This window comes from Equus przewalskii, chromosome 13 (assembly GCF_037783145.1).
Source record: "Equus przewalskii isolate Varuska chromosome 13, EquPr2, whole genome shotgun sequence".
Taxonomy (NCBI): Eukaryota; Metazoa; Chordata; class Mammalia; order Perissodactyla; family Equidae; genus Equus; species Equus przewalskii.
In genome coordinates this window covers 57,051,256-57,069,632 of record NC_091843.1, presented here as the reverse complement: position 1 = coordinate 57,069,632, position 18,377 = coordinate 57,051,256, and the positions used below count along the sequence as shown (strand labels likewise).

The following is an 18,377-nucleotide window of genomic DNA, read 5'->3' as shown; positions in this document are numbered from 1 at the left end:
TGGAAAACTCTCTGAGCTTGGATCTCCAGAGTTGATAGGGATTTCATTAGGCAGACATGATTGATTGACTGATTGCCCAGGTGGTTGAACTCAGTCTCTAACTGCCCCATGCCAGAGATTGGCTGATATTATGTGGCCCAAGAGGCCTGAATCACCTCGTTAGCATAACCTATCAGGTGTGGTTTGAGGGGTCCATCATGAATAACAAAGACACTCCTTTCACTTGGGAGATCCCAAGACTTGAGAGGTTACCTCCCAGGGACTGGGGGCAAATATGCAGACTATGAGTCACGTAGGAAAATTACAGCCCATTTACGGAGGTTTGGTTAATTGAGAAAGAAAAGTCAAGATAATTAGACCTGATACCATTTATTAAAACAGAACTAATCAAGGAGACAATACATATGCACTTCATTTTGACCCAGAAATCTACTAGGATTCTACCCTGAAGATACCACCCCCCCACCAATATGAAAATACATGTGCACAAAATTATTCAATCGAGCATTGTTTGTACCAAAAAATATTGGATACAATTTAGATTCCACAAAATAGGAGAATGTTTGAACAAACAGGAATAAACAGTGGCACATCCACACAATGGAGTACTAAGTAGCTATAAGAAGAATGAGAAAGATCTCTATGGATTCATATGGAGACATTTGCAAAATATATTGTTAAGCGAACAAAAGCAAAGTATAAAATAGTATCCACCCTTTGTGAAAGAAAGTAAATATAAGGAAATATACATGTATCAATTTCCTTCTGCAAAAGAAATGCAAGAAGGATAAACAGGAAACTAATAAGGTTGGTTACTTATTAGGGGTGGGAACAGGGCAGAAAGAATGAGTGTAAACAGAGTAGGGACCTGCCTGAATCCAGGTTTCTCTGACTATACCTTTTTGCATGACTCTGACTTGTAGGATCATGGTAATATTTCACATTCTCCAAAAGACAAATAAATAATTAAAATCAACCAAGATGTAGGGGAAACCAAACTGGAATACAAATAGCAACAGATGAAACTAACTATATATATAAATTTTTTTGTTTGAGGAAGATTGGTCCCGAGCTAACATCTGTTGCCAATCTTCCTCTTTTTTTTTTCCTCCCCAAAGCCTCAGCATATGGTTGTATATCCTGGTGTGAGTTATTCTAGTTCTTCTTTGTGGAATGCCACCACAGCATGGCTTGATAAGCGGTAATAGGTCCACACCCAGGATCCAAACCAGGGAACCCCAGGCCACCGAAGTGGAATGTGTGAACTTAACTGCTCCACCACCAGCCAGCCCTCAAACTAACTAGCATACTGAAAGGGGTGGAGAGAAAAAGAACTAACTTAACTAACTTTGGAAGACATTAATTATGATGCGTACTATTAGATTAAAGACACACAAAATTGTGTCATTCTCAAGTGAGTAAACTTGTTTTATGTATGGGAATGGAGTAGCTATTCTGACACTACTTTATCTGTATACTAAGATTGAGCAAATAAATAAGTATATTGTCAGTAATTAGGGCCAGATTGCTCGCTGTTAGAGAAAAGAGTTACCCATAAAGGAAGGGAGAAAACTAGACCGAACTTTTTAGAGTTGGATTAGAATTGAGGCTATTAACATGAAGTTGTGCTGTTTAATATATATACAGACAGTCATCAAAATTAAGTATAGTTGTGTGTGTTTTCATGGGTTAAAATGCATGCATATATTTGTATCTCTGGTAGCTGAGAGGGCCTACAAACAGTGGTAAACTAGTACCAATGAGTACATCTTGTACCTATATCTTGGTTTCTAAATCCATTTCCACTACAAAGGAACCAGGGAGACATGGATAAATAGTTGGCTCCAGGGCTGGGACAGAGAAAATACCACCTTGAACCTCAAATATCTTATGGTTCCAGAGAGTGATGTAGTACTCAAAATACAGAAGAAATGATGGAAAGAGAAAATCGCTATTAGATAAACACCACGATGATAATCATTGCAGGGAAGAATCATTGAGAGAGATTAAAATTAGTGGGTGAAATTATGAGGAATAGTATGAATCTTCCCATAAGATACTTATTAACCCCACAGGGAAAAATAGTAACTTTATAATGGAGAAACATGGCAGACAACTTGTTAACCAAGTGATCAAAATTAACGTTATAATATTAAGATCCATCAACATCATGTACCTCCTGATCTCATGCATTACTTCTGTGGTATCCTTGCCAAATACCCATAACCTCGGTCAAATCATCAGACAATATCAGACAAACCCACATTGAGGCATGTTCTACAAAATAACTCACCAGTACTCTTCAAAAGTGTTAAGGTCATGAATGACAAAGACTGAAGAACTGTCACAGATTGGAGGAGTCTAAGGAAACATGACAATTAAAATCAATGTGAGTTTCTAGATTGGTTCATGGACCATAAAAAATAATAATAGTGGGGAAACTGCTGAAATTTGAATATGATCTATAACTTAGTTAATGGCATCAATGTTAATCTCCTGGTTTTGATAAAAGCGATTGCTATATAAGATGTTAACACTAAGGGTTGCTGAGAGAAGAGTAAATAGAACTCTAGATCTATGCCGTTTTTCATAAGTCTAATATTACGTCAAAATAAAAAGCTTAAAAAACATAATGAGAACTCTCCAGGAGAGAGTTTGAAACTTAAAGAATTATTTTCAGAATTTAATAATTTAATACAGTGACTTAAAATAAGAATGTGTACAATGAGCACCACATTGGTGTTCTGGAAGATTAAATGGAGGTTGTATCTCAAAGCACAGACAAAAATACAGAGGAATGAAAATCCTGAGTGGACAAATAAATGATTTGAAAGACATACCTAGGATACAAAATATGTAAATAATTAGTATTCTAGAAAAAGGAAAAATAATGGAGTATAAATAATAAAAAATAAATAATAGAGTAAAAATACTCTGAGCTAAAGAAAGACTAGAACCTTTAAAATAAACTGTCAAATCTGTAAAAGAATTAATGGGGAAAAAAAATCCGTACATCTAAATATATCCTAAAATTCTGAAAATTTCTGAACTCCAAGAACATGGAGAAAATCTTGAAAGCTTCCAGGTCAGGGGGCCAAAGATTATTTTCATTGGACAGGAAATCAGACCAGCATCTAAATTCTCAATAGCAAGGTTGGAAGCTAGAATTTAATGAAATAACATATGTAGGCTACTCAGAGGAAATGACCCCATTCCAAGAACTGTATACTCAGAATATACTAAGACGTTATTCACCTGACAATAAAAGGACATCTCAGGCATGTAAGCATTCTGAGAGTATGCCCCACTAAATGGAAATTAAATCAGAACATCATTGAGGTAGGGAATGATGAAGAATCCAAGAAATTGTGGTAAGAACTGAATCATATTCATATATATATATATATATATACACACACATACCCATATATCAAAATTCCCTGGAGGAGTGATGAGAATGTGAATAGGAATTGCATTATGCATGAGTTTTAAGCTTCTCTAATCAAAATCCTATTACGCAGGAAGATGTTGGTGAGCAAATGAAGTCAGAGGAGAAAAAAAATAAGCCTAAAATACATTAAATTAAGGATTATAAAATTCCTCACAAATATTTAAAAACATCAAATTTGCAATGATTATAGTTTTGAAAGGCCTATTTAGTTACTATTAGCTGCTGGAGATATTGCATGTGGCCTTATTATTTTCAGTTCTCTGAACTATCAGTTTTACCTCATATCTTATTTTCTTTAAAATTTTTTTGATTTGATTTCTGTATTTTTGTTTATTTCCGGAAAAACTAATGGGATGTATTTTTGCCCATTGTTCTCCTTTAGCATGGATTATACAAAAAAATAATCTTTTATACTTGACACACACATAAAATAAATGCATAAAATTTTTAACGCTGTAGAAAACTTCTATTGCCACAATGATGACCGCCACCACCTCCATCTTCCCCTCAACTGGTGATAAATGAAGTAGTTCCAGAAAGTTAAGTGGAATTAGCTTTTTATAGCAAAGTTTAGGAAATTATTATTTTAGCTCACCTCATGGCCAAAAGGCCACTTACTTTTAAAAGGTAAGTAGCTACCTCATTGGTAAAACTGGGCCTAATCTATAGTTCATGTCTAGTTTTGCTCTTACCTGTATAAAAATCTGATAGCTAGAATCTGATTCTGGCATAGTTCTTGCTCATATGCTTACAACCATTTCTGTTTTAGGGAAAAAAAAAAAAAAACTTCAGTAGAGGCCTAATTAACTTTGTGATGGCAATTAGATCCAGACTTCAGGGGTGACCAACGCAGAATATTCAGTAACCTTGATTAAAGACCACAGTAAAGATCTATTTCCATACAGCAGAACAAAACCAAGCAAAAAATTAAGTTCACATGTATGAGTTCAGTAATTTACTTAATAAATCAGTAAATAAATAAACTAGACTTTGGTTGTTGGATGTTTGTGCAGCCTCTAGGTTTTTCTTTTTTCCTAAAGCAACTACTTTTTGTTTATGAATCTAACTTTAATTCAACATTAATTCAACAAACACTTATGGGACACCTCCCATGTACCTAATGCCAGTGGAGATGAGGAATCAGTGATTACAATGCTGGGAAGTACAGAACGGGGCGTGTAAGGGATCAGGAAAGGGCTCAGAGTAGGTTCACGTGCCTGAGCTTCATGGTTTTTTTTTCTTTCTTCCTTTTTATGTCAAAAATTCATTTATTGTATATGATTCACCCAGCAAGCAACACTTAAAAGCTGCCCTTCGTGCCCACAGCCGCATCCGCTCCTCAGCACTTACAACTACCATCCTGATGGTCTCCTTCCTATGAATTTACATAGAGATAGAAGCATGTAATTTCTTATACGTGGATCATATTGTATGAATTTTTCTGTCACTTAGATTTGTTTAGTGATAAGCATTGGTGATCATTCCATTTCTCTACAGATAGATCTTATTCATCCTTTTAAAAAACTGTAGTAGGATGCATTTGTTAGGCATTCATTTTATTCTGTTTTGTTTTTCTTTTTTTTTGGTATAAGGCATCATGCTACAGTGAACATCACTGTAAATATGTCTTTGTGCATATGTGCAAATATTTTTGAAAAATAGATTCCAATTAGTGGACTTGCTAAGTGAAAAGTTGTAGATTTAACATTTTGATGGGTAGGCCAAATTGGTTTTCAAATAGGCTTTACCAACTTATACTCCTATCTATGGTGTATGAGAGAGCTAGTTTTTTGTATCCTCATCAATATATTATATAGTATCATCATTCAGTGTAATAGAAAAAGAATTTTATTTCCATTTGCATTTTCTTGACTATTCAGAGGTCTTTTTTTTGCTTTCTTTGACCATTTGGATTTCATCTTCTTTGAATTGCTTATTTGTATCCTTTTATTATTTCTCCATCCAGTTTGTCTTTTTTTTCTTTTTCTCATCAATTTCTTAGAATTTTTAAAAAACATATTCTTGATGTTAATTCTTTGTTAAATATGGCACTTGTCTTTTTGTTTTTGGTCCCTGTGGATGTTTTATAATGCTATAAGATCAAATCAGTTGTCTTTTCCTTTATGGTTGTTGAATTTAGTGACTTGCTAAGGAAAACCTTCTCCATCTTTAGATCCTTAAACTGTACCTCCTTTATATTCTTCAATACTTCTACAGTTTTGCTCCTTACATTTAGTGAGTTGTGATTTTAAGGATTAGTTGAGTCAGCTACATGAAGAAGGCATAGAAAGGCTTTCTAAACTTTTATTTAAGAAATTTTGCTAGTATTTAGAAACTGAATGAGAAAGAAACAAATGTCTTCTCCTTTGAGCTTTTTGGGGACATAATCTGTGTCATATTCATTGCTATCTTCAAATGTAAACTAATGTTTCCTCTTCTTGCTTATTTCTTCTTTTAGTCTGCTGTTAACTGGGGTCTCTCTAGTTAGTTATGTGAAAGACTTCATCCTTCTCTCCTTTTTTGATTTCTTCTGAAGACTGTGAAACCAAGATCCTCCTTAATACGGGAGAATGAAGACTGCTTCCTAGGAAAATTCAGAGATTCCTCTCAGAGGGAAAAAAAGAAGAAAGAAAAGAGATCATAAGGGCCTCCGAAGGACTATAAGAGTAAGACGTACAAACATAAGATATTTTCTCTGCTACTTGTTAAAGAAAGGGACAAAAGTGAAGTGAAATGCCCTTCCTTTTCCCTGTCCTACATAAATCCACACGAGACTAACTTCTCCTCCCCTCCCCTCTGACTGGAGATCTAATAACACGAGGTCAGCTCTCAGGTAGGCCAAGGAGGAAAGTAGCACTCCATCAGCTATGTCAGATTCTACCACTTGTAGGTAAAGCCCAGTTTTAAGATTGCCTTCTCTCTGTTCTCCACGGCCTTGATCTTGAGATAAGCAAAATACTAAAACTAGAACAGGAAATGTTAGAGTACTTTATCTTGGAATTCTGCTTAATAAACTAAAAAAACCTTTCCGATTAATCTTTTTTCAATGGTTTGGTACACTTCATGTAATTTATCTTCAAGAACAAAGTGTTCTGTTTTCTACATCTTTTTCCATTGTCCATGGGACCACTAAAAAAGTAAGAAAAGAAGTTTCTCACTCTTAGCAATGTGTTTAATAAATTGAAGCAAAAACATGACCTTTGTCTTGGCTAAAAGCACAAATAAGAGACTCCACGAGCAAATTAGTTTTTCATGTAAGAATAGGAAATGGTCAGGAATTCTGCGTTCCTCTGATATAACACCCACCTCCAATCCAAGCTCCCCCGGACAACATCTACGAGACAGCTTTGAGCTGCTGGCTCAGCTCTCCTAAGAGGGCCTCTGACTCCCCTGGTCTCTTTTGAAGTGAGTACTGCAGTGAGTCTGATCCTGGGCCTCCAGTCACTTGTCCATATCAAATGAGACCCTGGCCACCTACACGGTGCCTGCCTTGTGCTGTGTATTCTTGACTGCCGAGTCCCTGGAGATATGTGCTTCAAACAGCCGAACCATGTGCTACAGGCTGGGTGTGAAGTGCAGTCTTGCTGCCAGCCCTCAAAACTGAGAGCATATACTTCCAAAATTGCCACTGATAACCTCTTAAAAAAGGTTTCAATCTCACCATGCTGTAAGTATATGTCTGAGCTACTGAAAGGTGATAGAGCTAAGAGATTACAGAGAAGATTAATTAAGACTGCAAGTAACCGTTACCAGCCATCTTCAGAGAATGCTTAAGTCCTGGGTCCTTTACACTGTGTGTTAGGATCATTTCATGAGTGATTTTTAACTGTAGAATTCAGTACAAAATATACCTGATCTATTACTTATATGTCAGTGAGAGAAATCTACATTCTACAATTAAAATAAAAATGCCACAGCTCATTCTTCTAGGATATTCTTTGAATCATGATGCTGTTCAGATTTATAAGCCATATAGACAGAGTCTCAGGGGAAAAGTCTTAAATCCTCAGATGCCTTGAAATGCATAGATAATTGTCTCTTATGCCACCTAGGAAAACTTATTCCTGCTCCTCTCTAATCTTAAAGATCAAATGTGGCCTCATCAATATTCATTTTAAATTGATACTTTCATTTTATCATTCAGTTTTGTTTGGGGATTACTCTCATCAATTTTTAACAACTTTCTTGAGATGTATTCACGTACCACACAATTCACCCATTTAAGGTGTACAAATCAATGATTTTTAAAATATTCACAGTTATGTGACCATCACCACTGTCTAATTTTAACGTATTTTTATCATATCAAAAAGAAATACTATACCTATTAACAGTGACACCCCATTTACTGACCCTCCCCCAATCCCAGCTCAAAACAATAACTTTTTGTTTATAACTTTGCCTATTCTGGACATTTCCTATAGATGGAATCATACAATATGTGATCTTTTGTAACTAGCCTTCCTTCACATGTGTTCAAGTTTCCTCCATATTATATCATGTATCAAAACTTCATTTCTTTTTACTGATGAATAATATTCCTTTGTAAGAATATATCACATTTTATCTATACTCTCATTAGTTGATGGACATTTGAATTCTTTCCAGTCTTTGTCTATTATGAATAATGATGCTATAAACATTCAATGTGCAAGTTTTTGTGTAGATGTATATTTACATTTCTCTTGAGCATATACCTAGGAGTAGAATTACTGGGTAATATGATAACTTTACTTTTAATACTTTGAAGAATGGCCAAACTGTTTTCCAAAGGAATTGTGCCATTTTACATTCCCACCAGCCATATATGAGGGTTCCAATTTCACCATATCCTCTCCAACACGTGTTATTATCTGTCTTTTTTATTATAGGCAACCTAGTGGGTGTGAAGCGATATCTAACTGTACTTTTGATTTACATTTCCCTAGTGGCTAATGATGTTGTGCGTTTGTTTTCATGAGCTTATAGCTCATTTTTATATCTTCTTTGGAGAAATATCTATTTAGAGACTTTGCTGTGGGTTATTTATTGTTTTTATTATCAAGTTGTAAGAGTTCTTTATATACTCTGGATATAAGTCCCTTTTCATATCTATGATTTGCAAATATTTTTTCCCACTCTGTAGATTGTTTTTTCACTCTCCTGTTAGTGTCCTTTGAAGCACAAAAGTTTTAAAATTTGATGAAGTCTAATTTAGCTGATTTTTTTCTTTCGTAGCTTATGCTTTTAGTGTCATGTCTAAGGAACTATTGACTAACTCAAGGTCACAGTGACTCACTCATATGGCTTCTTTTAAGAATTTTATAGTTTTTGTTCTTACATTTAGGTCTTTGATCCATTTTGAGTTATTTTTTGTATATTGTGTAAGGAAGGGGTCCAAGTTCATTTTTTTTTTTTTTACATTTGGATATCCAGTTTTCCTAACACCATTTGTTGAAAAGACTGTTCTATCCTCATTGAATTATCTTGTCATCCTTGTCAAAAATCACTTAACCATAAATATAAAGGTTTATTTCTGGACTCTCAATTCTGTTCCATTGATCTCTATATCTCTCTCTATTCCATTATATACTATCTTTATTACTGTAGACTTGTAGTAAGTTTTTATTCAGCAAGTGTGAGTCCTTCAACTTTGTTCTTTTTGAAGATTGTTTTGGCTATTCTGGGCTATGTGAATTTCCATATGATAGAATCTATAGGTTAATTTGGGGAGTACTGACATGTTAACAATATTAAATCTTCTGGTTCATGAACATGGGATGTCTTTCCATTTAGGACTTATTTCTTTCAACAGTTTTTAGTTTAAGTATAAGTTTCACATTTTTGTTGATACATTTCTAAATATCTTATTAATTTTTATTGTAATGCACATGGAATTTTTTTAATTTCATTTTTAAATTGCTCATTGCTACTGTAGAGAAATATCGTTGTTTTTTTTATATTGATCTTGTATCCAGAAATCTGCTGAACTTGTTTACTAGTTCCACTAACATTTTAGTGAATTCCTTAGGATTCTCTACATATAAAATCATGTCATCTGTGAATAGAAATAGTTTTATTTCTTCCTTTCCATCTGGATGTCTTTTATTTCTTTTTCTTGTCCATGGAGCTGACTATAACTTCCAGTACAATATTTAATAGAAGCAGAAAGAATGGATATTGTTGTCTTGTTTCCGATTTTAGTAGAGAAGCATTTAGCTTTTCACCAGAAAGTATGATTTTAGCAATGAATTTTTCATAGATGCCTTTTTTTTTTGTTTTTTGTGGGGTCTTTTGCTGAGGAAGATTAGCTCAGCTGTGCCAATGTCCATCTATTTTATATGTGGGTTGCTGCCATAGCATGGCTGACAAGTGGTGTAGGTCTGCGCCTGGGATCCGAACCCACGAACCTGGGCCACCAAAACAGAGTGCACAAAACTTAACCATCATGCCATAAGGCTGGCCCTCATAGATGCCTTTTATTGGATTGAGAAAGTATCCTATTCCTAGATTGTTGACTATGTTTATCATGAAAGAGTTTTAAATTTTGTCAAATGTTCTTTTCTGTGTCTCTCAAGATGATTATATGGTTTTTGTCCTTTATTCTGTTGATATGTTGTAGTACACTAACTGATTCTTGGTGTTAAACTGACCTTACATTCCTATGATATTGATAATTTTTATATGTTGCTGTATTCAGTTTGATTATATTTTGTTTGAGGATTTTTACATCTATATTGATAAATATCAGTCTGTCGTTTTATTTTGATGTCCTCAAGCTGTGATTTTTTTTTCTTCCAGCTCAAATCTACTATTGAGCCTCTCTAGTGAATTCTTCATTTTGGTTATTGTACTTTTCAACTCTAGAGTTTCCATTTAGTTCTTTTTAATAATTTCTCTTTATTGGGATTCTCTGATGAGTCATTCCCATCATACTATATTTTAAACATTCTTTAAGTAGAGTTCAGAGCTGGGCATGTGAACCAAGCTGGTTCAATAGACATGTCAAGAGAGTTGTTTGGAATCTTGGGCAGAGGTTGATCTGCTTCCCTCTGGATGATGTGGGTGTGGATATGAAGACTTGAACTGCTACAGCGCATTTTCCTAGCTTAAGGGAAATTAACCTGAGGAGTAAGCCAATATGTGTGAAGAAGGACAATGACAAGTAGATATTTGAGGAAAGTAGCTGGAGCCTTCTTGATATCGTAACCTCTGAATCAAACAGCATTGAAGTCTTTCCTAATTATGATATTTTCAGTTATATGAGCCAAGAAATATCCCTTGTTAAGAGAACTTGATTTGTGAATGAAAGTATCTGATAGTTTTAACTAATTAAAACATTCTTGAGAAGGACTCATCCTAGGTAGCAAGGGCAAAACACTGTGTGAAATAGATTTTTCATCATATTTGTCTAGTATATATCTGTTGTGTTTTTCCTGATATGTTATATCTTGTATACCATTCTGTATCATATGGATAATTCTTGCACACTAATTAAAACAGTAGAGAAAAAGTGCTACTAAATTTATGGCTGTAAAATTGCAACAACATTGAATAAAAGTCATTTTTAAGAAAAACCTGGTTTATGAGATGAGGATGAATATGCAAACCTTGAAGGTAATTTAGCATTTAGAGTGTCGTTGCTGACAGCATTATGTTCAATTCAACTTAGAAAATCATGGTTCTTTCCTTTTATATGAATGGGCACCAACTCTCTCCTTGCCTTAAGACAAGTATTTGGGGATGGGTATTTACAAACAGTTCCAGAAAGAGACAATAATATAAAGATAGACAAAGAGTAGTAGGTACATTTCCTAAGCCTGTTTGGCAAGAGGTGGAAGAGAAAAAGGAAAACATGGAGTGTTGCTAAATAACAGATGGGAATGAAATTCACAGAGATGAGATCAGGAGAAGAGAAAAAAGAGCTAACACACGTGTGCCCTAATCCTGCAAGAGATGAGAAAAATAATGATGGGAAAATACATTGGATTTCAGAGGGAAAAGAAACTTCTGAGACCATTTGTAGCCTCATCATGTTTGGGCACTGAGCAGCCACGGAGCTTTTGGGATCACTGAATGGAAGCTTTGACCTCAGTATTTAGGATGGTTTTGTGTATCTTTGGTCCCACTTTTGCTAATTCTTTGAGACACACTGATTTCTCTCTCCACCTGAGGTGGACAGCCTGGCTTCCTTTCTCTGGTTACCTCACTCTTTGACATAAAGGGGGACACGATGAGAGGACAACTCAGAGCATGCAGGATCCAAGGAGCCAGGCTCGATCCCTGTGGGACTGCAGAGAAGTTCTCTAAGCCACAGGGCAAAGAGCTAGATCCTGTTGTTTCTCTCTTATGACATAAGAAGACAAAACAGTCTTTGTTAGTGCCAATAAGTACTTGTCATTGGCCTTCAGCTTCTACTGTGGATGTTGCCAAAAGTAAGAAATGTCCAGGATGCTAGCAAAGCAGGTAGAAAACTGTGTGTGAATACAGCAGGATCTTTATTTTTTTTAAATACTTTTTAATTAGGCTCCTTGGACCTGCATGCATACAACACTGCCATTTCATCCATACTTAAATTAGATCCTCATAAATTATTCTGTTGATCAAATGAAGTCGACAAGAGGACAATAGTTAAGGATCACAGAATCCCAATCAAGCCAGTGAGGAAATGTCCATGAGGTCATTCAAAGCAGTGAGTGGTAATGATAAGCAACTGCTGTCCATTCCTGGACTATTAGTGGAGTACAAACCTATATGAGTCAATAGAGTCAATATGTTATTCTTCTGCTATGGAGGAAAGGTTAGAAGAGTGTTAAACAGAAAGACTCAGAAGACTGTGTTGGAAGTCTGGCTCCTCCTCGCTAGATGCTAGCTATGTGACCTTGGGCAGCCGAGGGACTGAATCTCAGGTATTATCCTTACCTGTAAAATGGAGATAATAATAAAACCTTCCATACCTTCCATAAGGGTTCTTGTGAGATGCAAATAAAATAACACATGAGAAACTGATCTATAAACTAGAATGTGCTGTCCGGTAAGTTTTCTTTAATGACTTTCTAGATTTGGATGTGTGTTTCTAGCTGCCAAGGGATGTTTGTTTATGAAATCCACAGACTATTTTAAAAAGACTTATACAGTCAATAATTTCAACCTGTTTACATATTTAATTATATAACAGTTCAATTCTACTAGCAAAACTGGTATAAGGTCTACCTTTTTTTGCTGGCATTGCTGAGACTTTTGTAGATATGCTAATTAGCTGAGAAATGGTAGGAGACAAGGATGAGAGTAGAAAACATTGGCGAAGTTAATGAATAGCCCCAGTGTGAAAATTAGTCCCTGAATAATTAACAAAACTATCATCAAGAAGCTCATTCAGGTCTTGATACTTTCTCATTATGCAGAAGTATAAAACATACATGTAATAACTATTATTCTAATATTTTCTTCAAATGTAGTCTATTATGAAGTTAGGACAATATGTGGTTTAAGAATAACAGTGTTTTTATGGGCCCTTTAATTGTTATGTTTCAGGAAACATGGAATTATTACTGTGCTAAGAAAACAACTCGGATACCATCCTGAGTCCCGATTTGCATTGACCGCTGAGCAAACTAAATTCAGAGAGGCTGTGTGTGCCTTATCACAACCTCTGTGTTTGGCACCACCAAATACTTTACTCACCTAGGAAAAGAAAAAAGAATGGCTCAGAAAAACATTTACTCTGCAGGTCAAATTTCCCTCAGGCTGCTCAGTGTGGGAAAAAGATGCCCTGGATCCTTGCCTCAACTGCTGTGCCTTTGGAAATAGACCAGAAACATCCAAATTCAAGGGAGTCCTGTTTTTTTAAGGAACAATGAAGAGAGATGGCAAAGACAAATAATTCCTATGAAAAAGAGAATTATAAACAATGGCATAACATAAATCTGAATAAAGTAAGGGATCGGAGTGCAAATAACCTGAAGCTTCTTCCCAAGGCCCTGCGGTCCGGGAAAACTATTCCTCTAAAACCACTATTAAGTGTGCGTGTGGGGGGGAGGGGAGGTGGTATTATGTGTATGTGAATGTTCATGAGCTTGAAATGCAACAAATCTGGGGAAGCAATGGTTCTAATCTATAAGAAAAAACAGGGAATTTTACAAAAAGTGATACTGGAAATAAAGGTATTGAATTGATTACATTTGAAATGCATTTTGTGGATGAGTATGACCTCTGGTGTTAAACTAGAGAAATTCCAGCACTTATATATCTTAATGGCAGAAAGAGAAGCAAATGTAATTTCCCAAAATCTTTTCATTGGAGGTTGCAGGCCCTTGTTTTGTGATCTTTCTTCATTCTCTCCCTCTCTTCTTCCCTCATCACTCTCACAAATATGAGTGTCTACTATGTGCAAAGCATTATCCATGTGGAAGAATATTGTCTTTGTTGCTTTAACTGCTTAACTTTGTGTGTATCTCTATAAGCCTATATAGGAAAAAAAGCAAAATTATGGTATACGTGTTTGAAAAGTTTACATATAAGCTTAAAATTCATTTGTTAATTTTATAAAGAAAAAAGGAATGATGAAAATACGAACTTCTTACATGTACCCCTGTCATAACCCAACAGTATGTGATGCCTCAAATAATAAAGTTATGAGGATTCAGATTAAAAATGAAACAAAGTTGTTGAGGCATCTTGTGGTTTTTCATCATCATACTAATAGAGGATTATCACACCTCCAAATACAGACATTTAGTAGCAAGATGATTTTTTGAGTGCGTGTGATCAGTTGATTCCTTAACAGAAAGGTGATAAATCTCTGACTGACTTGCCCTCCTTTCTCTCCAATCACAGTGGGTTTCACATTATTATAATATTTCATGAGTTTTCAATATATTGGCTAGGCGGGAGCACTGTTAATCTGAGTTTTGGTATTCTGACAGTTCCTTCTGCTGTGGGCCAAATCTCCATTTCTTTGTTACCTTGTGCATCCCATCCTCCGCCTGAATCCCCTTTGTGAGTAGTGGGAACTCCATACATCATTGCTGTAAATCTCAGTGAACACTGTTTCTACGTGATTAATGGCACCACACCTACTCCTGTACTGAGGCATAGAGATATACATGGAAAAAGATACAGTATTTTTTTCCTGTTATTTTGTCTATCCAACCTCTATTTGGAACCTTGAATTTGCTATTTGAGAAAGTCTGACAAAGCAGATGCAGCCATTAGATTTCTTATGATTTTTTACTAACTCAAGAACCTTATATCTAATTTAATGCTGGTAACAATTATTGTGATATTTGGGGAGGGAGACTATGTAATCTTTCATCTAAATTTATGGAAGGCTAATGAAAATATTAATTTACCATGATAACACTTCTTTGAAGTACTTAGATTTGTAAAGATGAATCAAACTTTTTACTTAATCAGCTACATAGCAACTTGAAGGCTAGATAATTTGTTACAAAGTGAAAACAAATGTATAACGGCTTTTGTGCTTGAGTTTGTTTCACACTAGAAGGTGAATAACTGAATTTGGAAGCTTTCATTGTAAATTCAAATTACTCGTTAGACTTGTTTTTAATAGTCATGCTCTACACGCAATTAATGCAATATCTACTCAGCCACCCCAAAGATTCAAGGAGCTTCATTATTCTAAACAAGTTTTATTGAATTGCCAAAAATCATAATAGATTATAAAAACAAAATCTTGTCTCCAATTTTTAGCCATTCAAATTCTATTCTTGATCCAGACCTTTGAGAACTTCAGGGTCTGACAGTATTCATTATTGCAAGTCAGGACTTTGAGACTAAAAGCAACCCTCTCCCTTTTTTCTTCTGGATCTGTTTACCTGCATGTACAAAAAATTAAAATTGTCTAACCCATGTCCAAAGGATATCCTAAAATGAATTATTCACTCCATGGCATTGAAAACACACACAGAGACTCTTAGGAGCAGGTACCTGGTAAGCAAGTTTAGGGCAGCTGCCGAGTAGAATATCAAGAAATTGGATCCAGTTGAGAATTCCAATTACCTAATGAGGGTGATCCACTTTCACTCTAAATTTCTTGGTCTAATTCATTATAATAATCTCTTCCATAAAAATCATGCTTTAAAATCACAATTTAAAATGGAAACAAATATTCAACTGGCCAATTTCATTTTCTTTTCCGGAAACTTGAATTTCAATTTGCAAAGAAATACAAAAGATAAAGACTTAAGACGGAGCAGCAACAAAGAACCCTGGAAAGGGTCCCCTACCGCTCTGTGCTGGTATATCGTCTAGGAGAACACATCACAGGGAATTTTGAGACACAAAATGCATGTTTTTATTGGTTTATTAGCAAATAAATAATTATTAGACCTAACGCAAGCAGGGTCCAGCACTGTCCCCGGGCAGCGTTATTCAGCACGAGTTATCATTAATTTCCCAGCTCGGCTATGACTACCGGTGTGAATCAGCCCGCGCCAGGCCCCTCTCCAACCCGCGGCTGCAGTCAGGTCTTGGCAAAGAAGATGCTCGGTGTTTGCGCATCGGTGACCCGCCTTTGCTTTGTGTCTGTGCTGCAGGTGGGGAGGAGGAAGAGGGACAGAAGAGGAGCTGGCAGCTGGTGGTCGCTGAGCAGCCCCCAGACCCTGGAGCAAGCCGTCTCTCTACGGCCGGAGAAGCCCGCGGACCTACCCACTGGGGCAGCCAGAGGGCCTGAGCGCCGGAGCCCGGAACCCGGAACCCGGCGGCCGGGGGCGCCAGCCCCTCATGTTCCGCAGAAGGCGCAAATGTGAGCGGGCGGTAGCGGGGAAAGCCCTCCGCCCCCGCCAGGGGGACCCGGGAAGCCCGCGCGGGCTCCTCCCGCGGACGGCGGGGATCCCCTCCTCCAGCCCCGCCCCCATCCTCCCCCAGCCCGGGTGCCGAGGCGGTTAACCCTACCCGCGCTGCAGCGCAGTCGGGCGAGAGCGCCGCGTAGCCGATCCCGACGCCCAGGCGCTGGAGCCGAGCGGCCGGGGAAGATCCGGACGCTGGGCTCGCTCTGATCTCCCAGCGGCCAAACGCGGGCTCAGGCTCCGGGGTTCGCCCCAAGCCCTGCTGCATTGGCGTAACCAGTAGCCAAACTTTTTCTATCCAAAGCGGGTGCCCCCGCAGTTATTTGGCGGGCAGTAGGCAGCCTACTCTCCGAGGGACGATTGGGGAGAGGTGGGCGTGGGGCGAGGGGGCTGCTGTATTGCAGCCCTACGAAGCGTGCATGGGGGTGCAGGAGTGGCTCGGGTTCTGCACTGTACCCGCGCCTGACCCATGGCTAGGGTGGCCCGAAGTGCTGCAGTGCCCGGCGCAGGTGATCTAGACTGCGCGTCCAGCACTAGTTAGCGGGGCGGCGGCACGGGAAGGAGAGACACCCGCTTTCTTTTCTCCTCCGCCTGCAGCCAGGCTGCACTGCCTGGGGGGGTCCCCATCCCGGTGGTGCTCACCGGTGCTCCCATTCAGCAGGTAGAACCCCTGCCCTCACCCTGTCCTGCGCACCCTAGGGTTTTCATCCTGCAGATCCCCCCCTCCGCATCTGTCTCCTTCACACACACGCGATCCCCTAAGCCGCGCGCGCCGCAAACTCAGTCTCGGTCCCCGCAGGTGATGTCATGCCCATTGTTTTGGTGCGCCCAACCAATCGGACTCGCCGCCTGGATTCTACCGGAGCCGGCATGGGCCCTTCCTCGCACCAGCAGCAGGAGTCCCCGCTCCCGACCATAACGCATTGCGCAGGGTGCACCACCGCCTGGTCTCCCTGCAGCTTTAACAGCCCTGACATGGAAACCCCATTGCAGTTCCAGCGCGGCTTCTTCTCAGAGCAGCCGCCACCGCCGCCGCGCTCCTCACACCTGCATTGCCAGCAGCAGCAACAGAGCCAGGACAAGCCGTGCCCGCCCTTCGCGCCCCTCCCGCACTCTCACCACCACCCGCACCTCGCGCACCAGCAGCCGGGCAGCGGCGGCAGCAGCCCATGCCTCCGGTGCAACAGCTGCGCCTCCTCCGGTGCCCCGGTGGCGGGGGCGGGGGATAACCTGTCCCTGCTGCTCCGCACCTCCTCGCCCGGCGGCGCCTTCCGGACCCGCACCTCCTCGCCGCTGTCGGGCTCGTCGTGCTGCTGCTGCTGCTCGTCGCGCCGGGGCAGCCAGCTCAATGTGAGCGAGCTGACGCCGTCCAGCCATGCCAGTGCGCTCCGGCAGCAGTACGCGCAGCAGCCGGCGTCCGCCTCCCAGTACCACCAGTGCCACAGCCTGCAGCCCGCCGGCAGCCCCACGGGCAGCCTCGGCAGCCTGGGCTCCGGGCCCCCGCTCTCGCACCACCACCACCACTCGCACCAGGCGCACCACCAGCACCACCAGCCCCAGGCGCGCCGCGAGAGCAACCCCTTCACCGAAATAGCCATGAGCAGCTGCAGGTACAACGGGGGCGTCATGCGGCCGCTCAGCAACTTGAGCGCGTCCCGCCGGAACCTGCACGAGATGGACTCGGAGGCGCAGCCCCTGCAGCCCCCCGCGTCGCTCGGAGGAGGTGGCGGCGCGTCCTCCCCGTCTGCAGCCGCCGCCGCTTCGTCCTCAGCCCCGGAGATCGTGGTTTCTAAACCGGAGCACAACAACTCCAACAACCTGGCGCTCTACGGAGCCGGCGGCGGAGGCAGCACTGGAGGAGGCGGCGGCGGCGGCAGCGGGCACGGCAGCAGCAGTGGCACCAAGTCCAGCAAAAAGAAGAACCAGAACATCGGCTACAAGCTGGGCCACCGGCGCGCCCTCTTCGAGAAGCGCAAGCGGCTCAGCGACTACGCGCTCATCTTCGGCATGTTCGGCATCGTGGTCATGGTCATCGAGACCGAGCTGTCGTGGGGCGCCTACGACAAGGTAGGTGCTCAAACTCCTGCCCACCCTTCCCGGGCCGCGGAGCTGGACCCCGCGTGGTTGGGATGGGCACT

At 39.9% G+C, this 18,377-nt stretch overlaps 1 protein-coding gene across 5 annotated transcripts in view; it reads left to right on the top strand.

Annotated features, from left to right (window-relative positions):
• The window catches only part of KCNN2 (potassium calcium-activated channel subfamily N member 2), a 405,489-nt gene that overhangs the window by 255,561 nt on the left and 131,551 nt on the right, over window positions 1–18,377 (top strand). For 3 of the 5 annotated variants that reach the window (XM_070569539.1, XM_070569537.1, XM_070569538.1), the window contains exons 3-4: window positions 15,988–16,196; window positions 17,039–18,306. In XM_070569539.1, coding sequence (XP_070425640.1) covers window positions 16,175–16,196; window positions 17,039–18,306 — 1,290 coding nt within the window. In that variant the 5' untranslated portion in view covers window positions 15,988–16,174. Of the gene's footprint in view, window positions 1–15,987; window positions 16,197–17,028; window positions 18,307–18,377 lie in introns of those variants that run through there. The other 2 variants (XM_008513898.2, XM_070569540.1) reach the window with 2 other exon arrangements.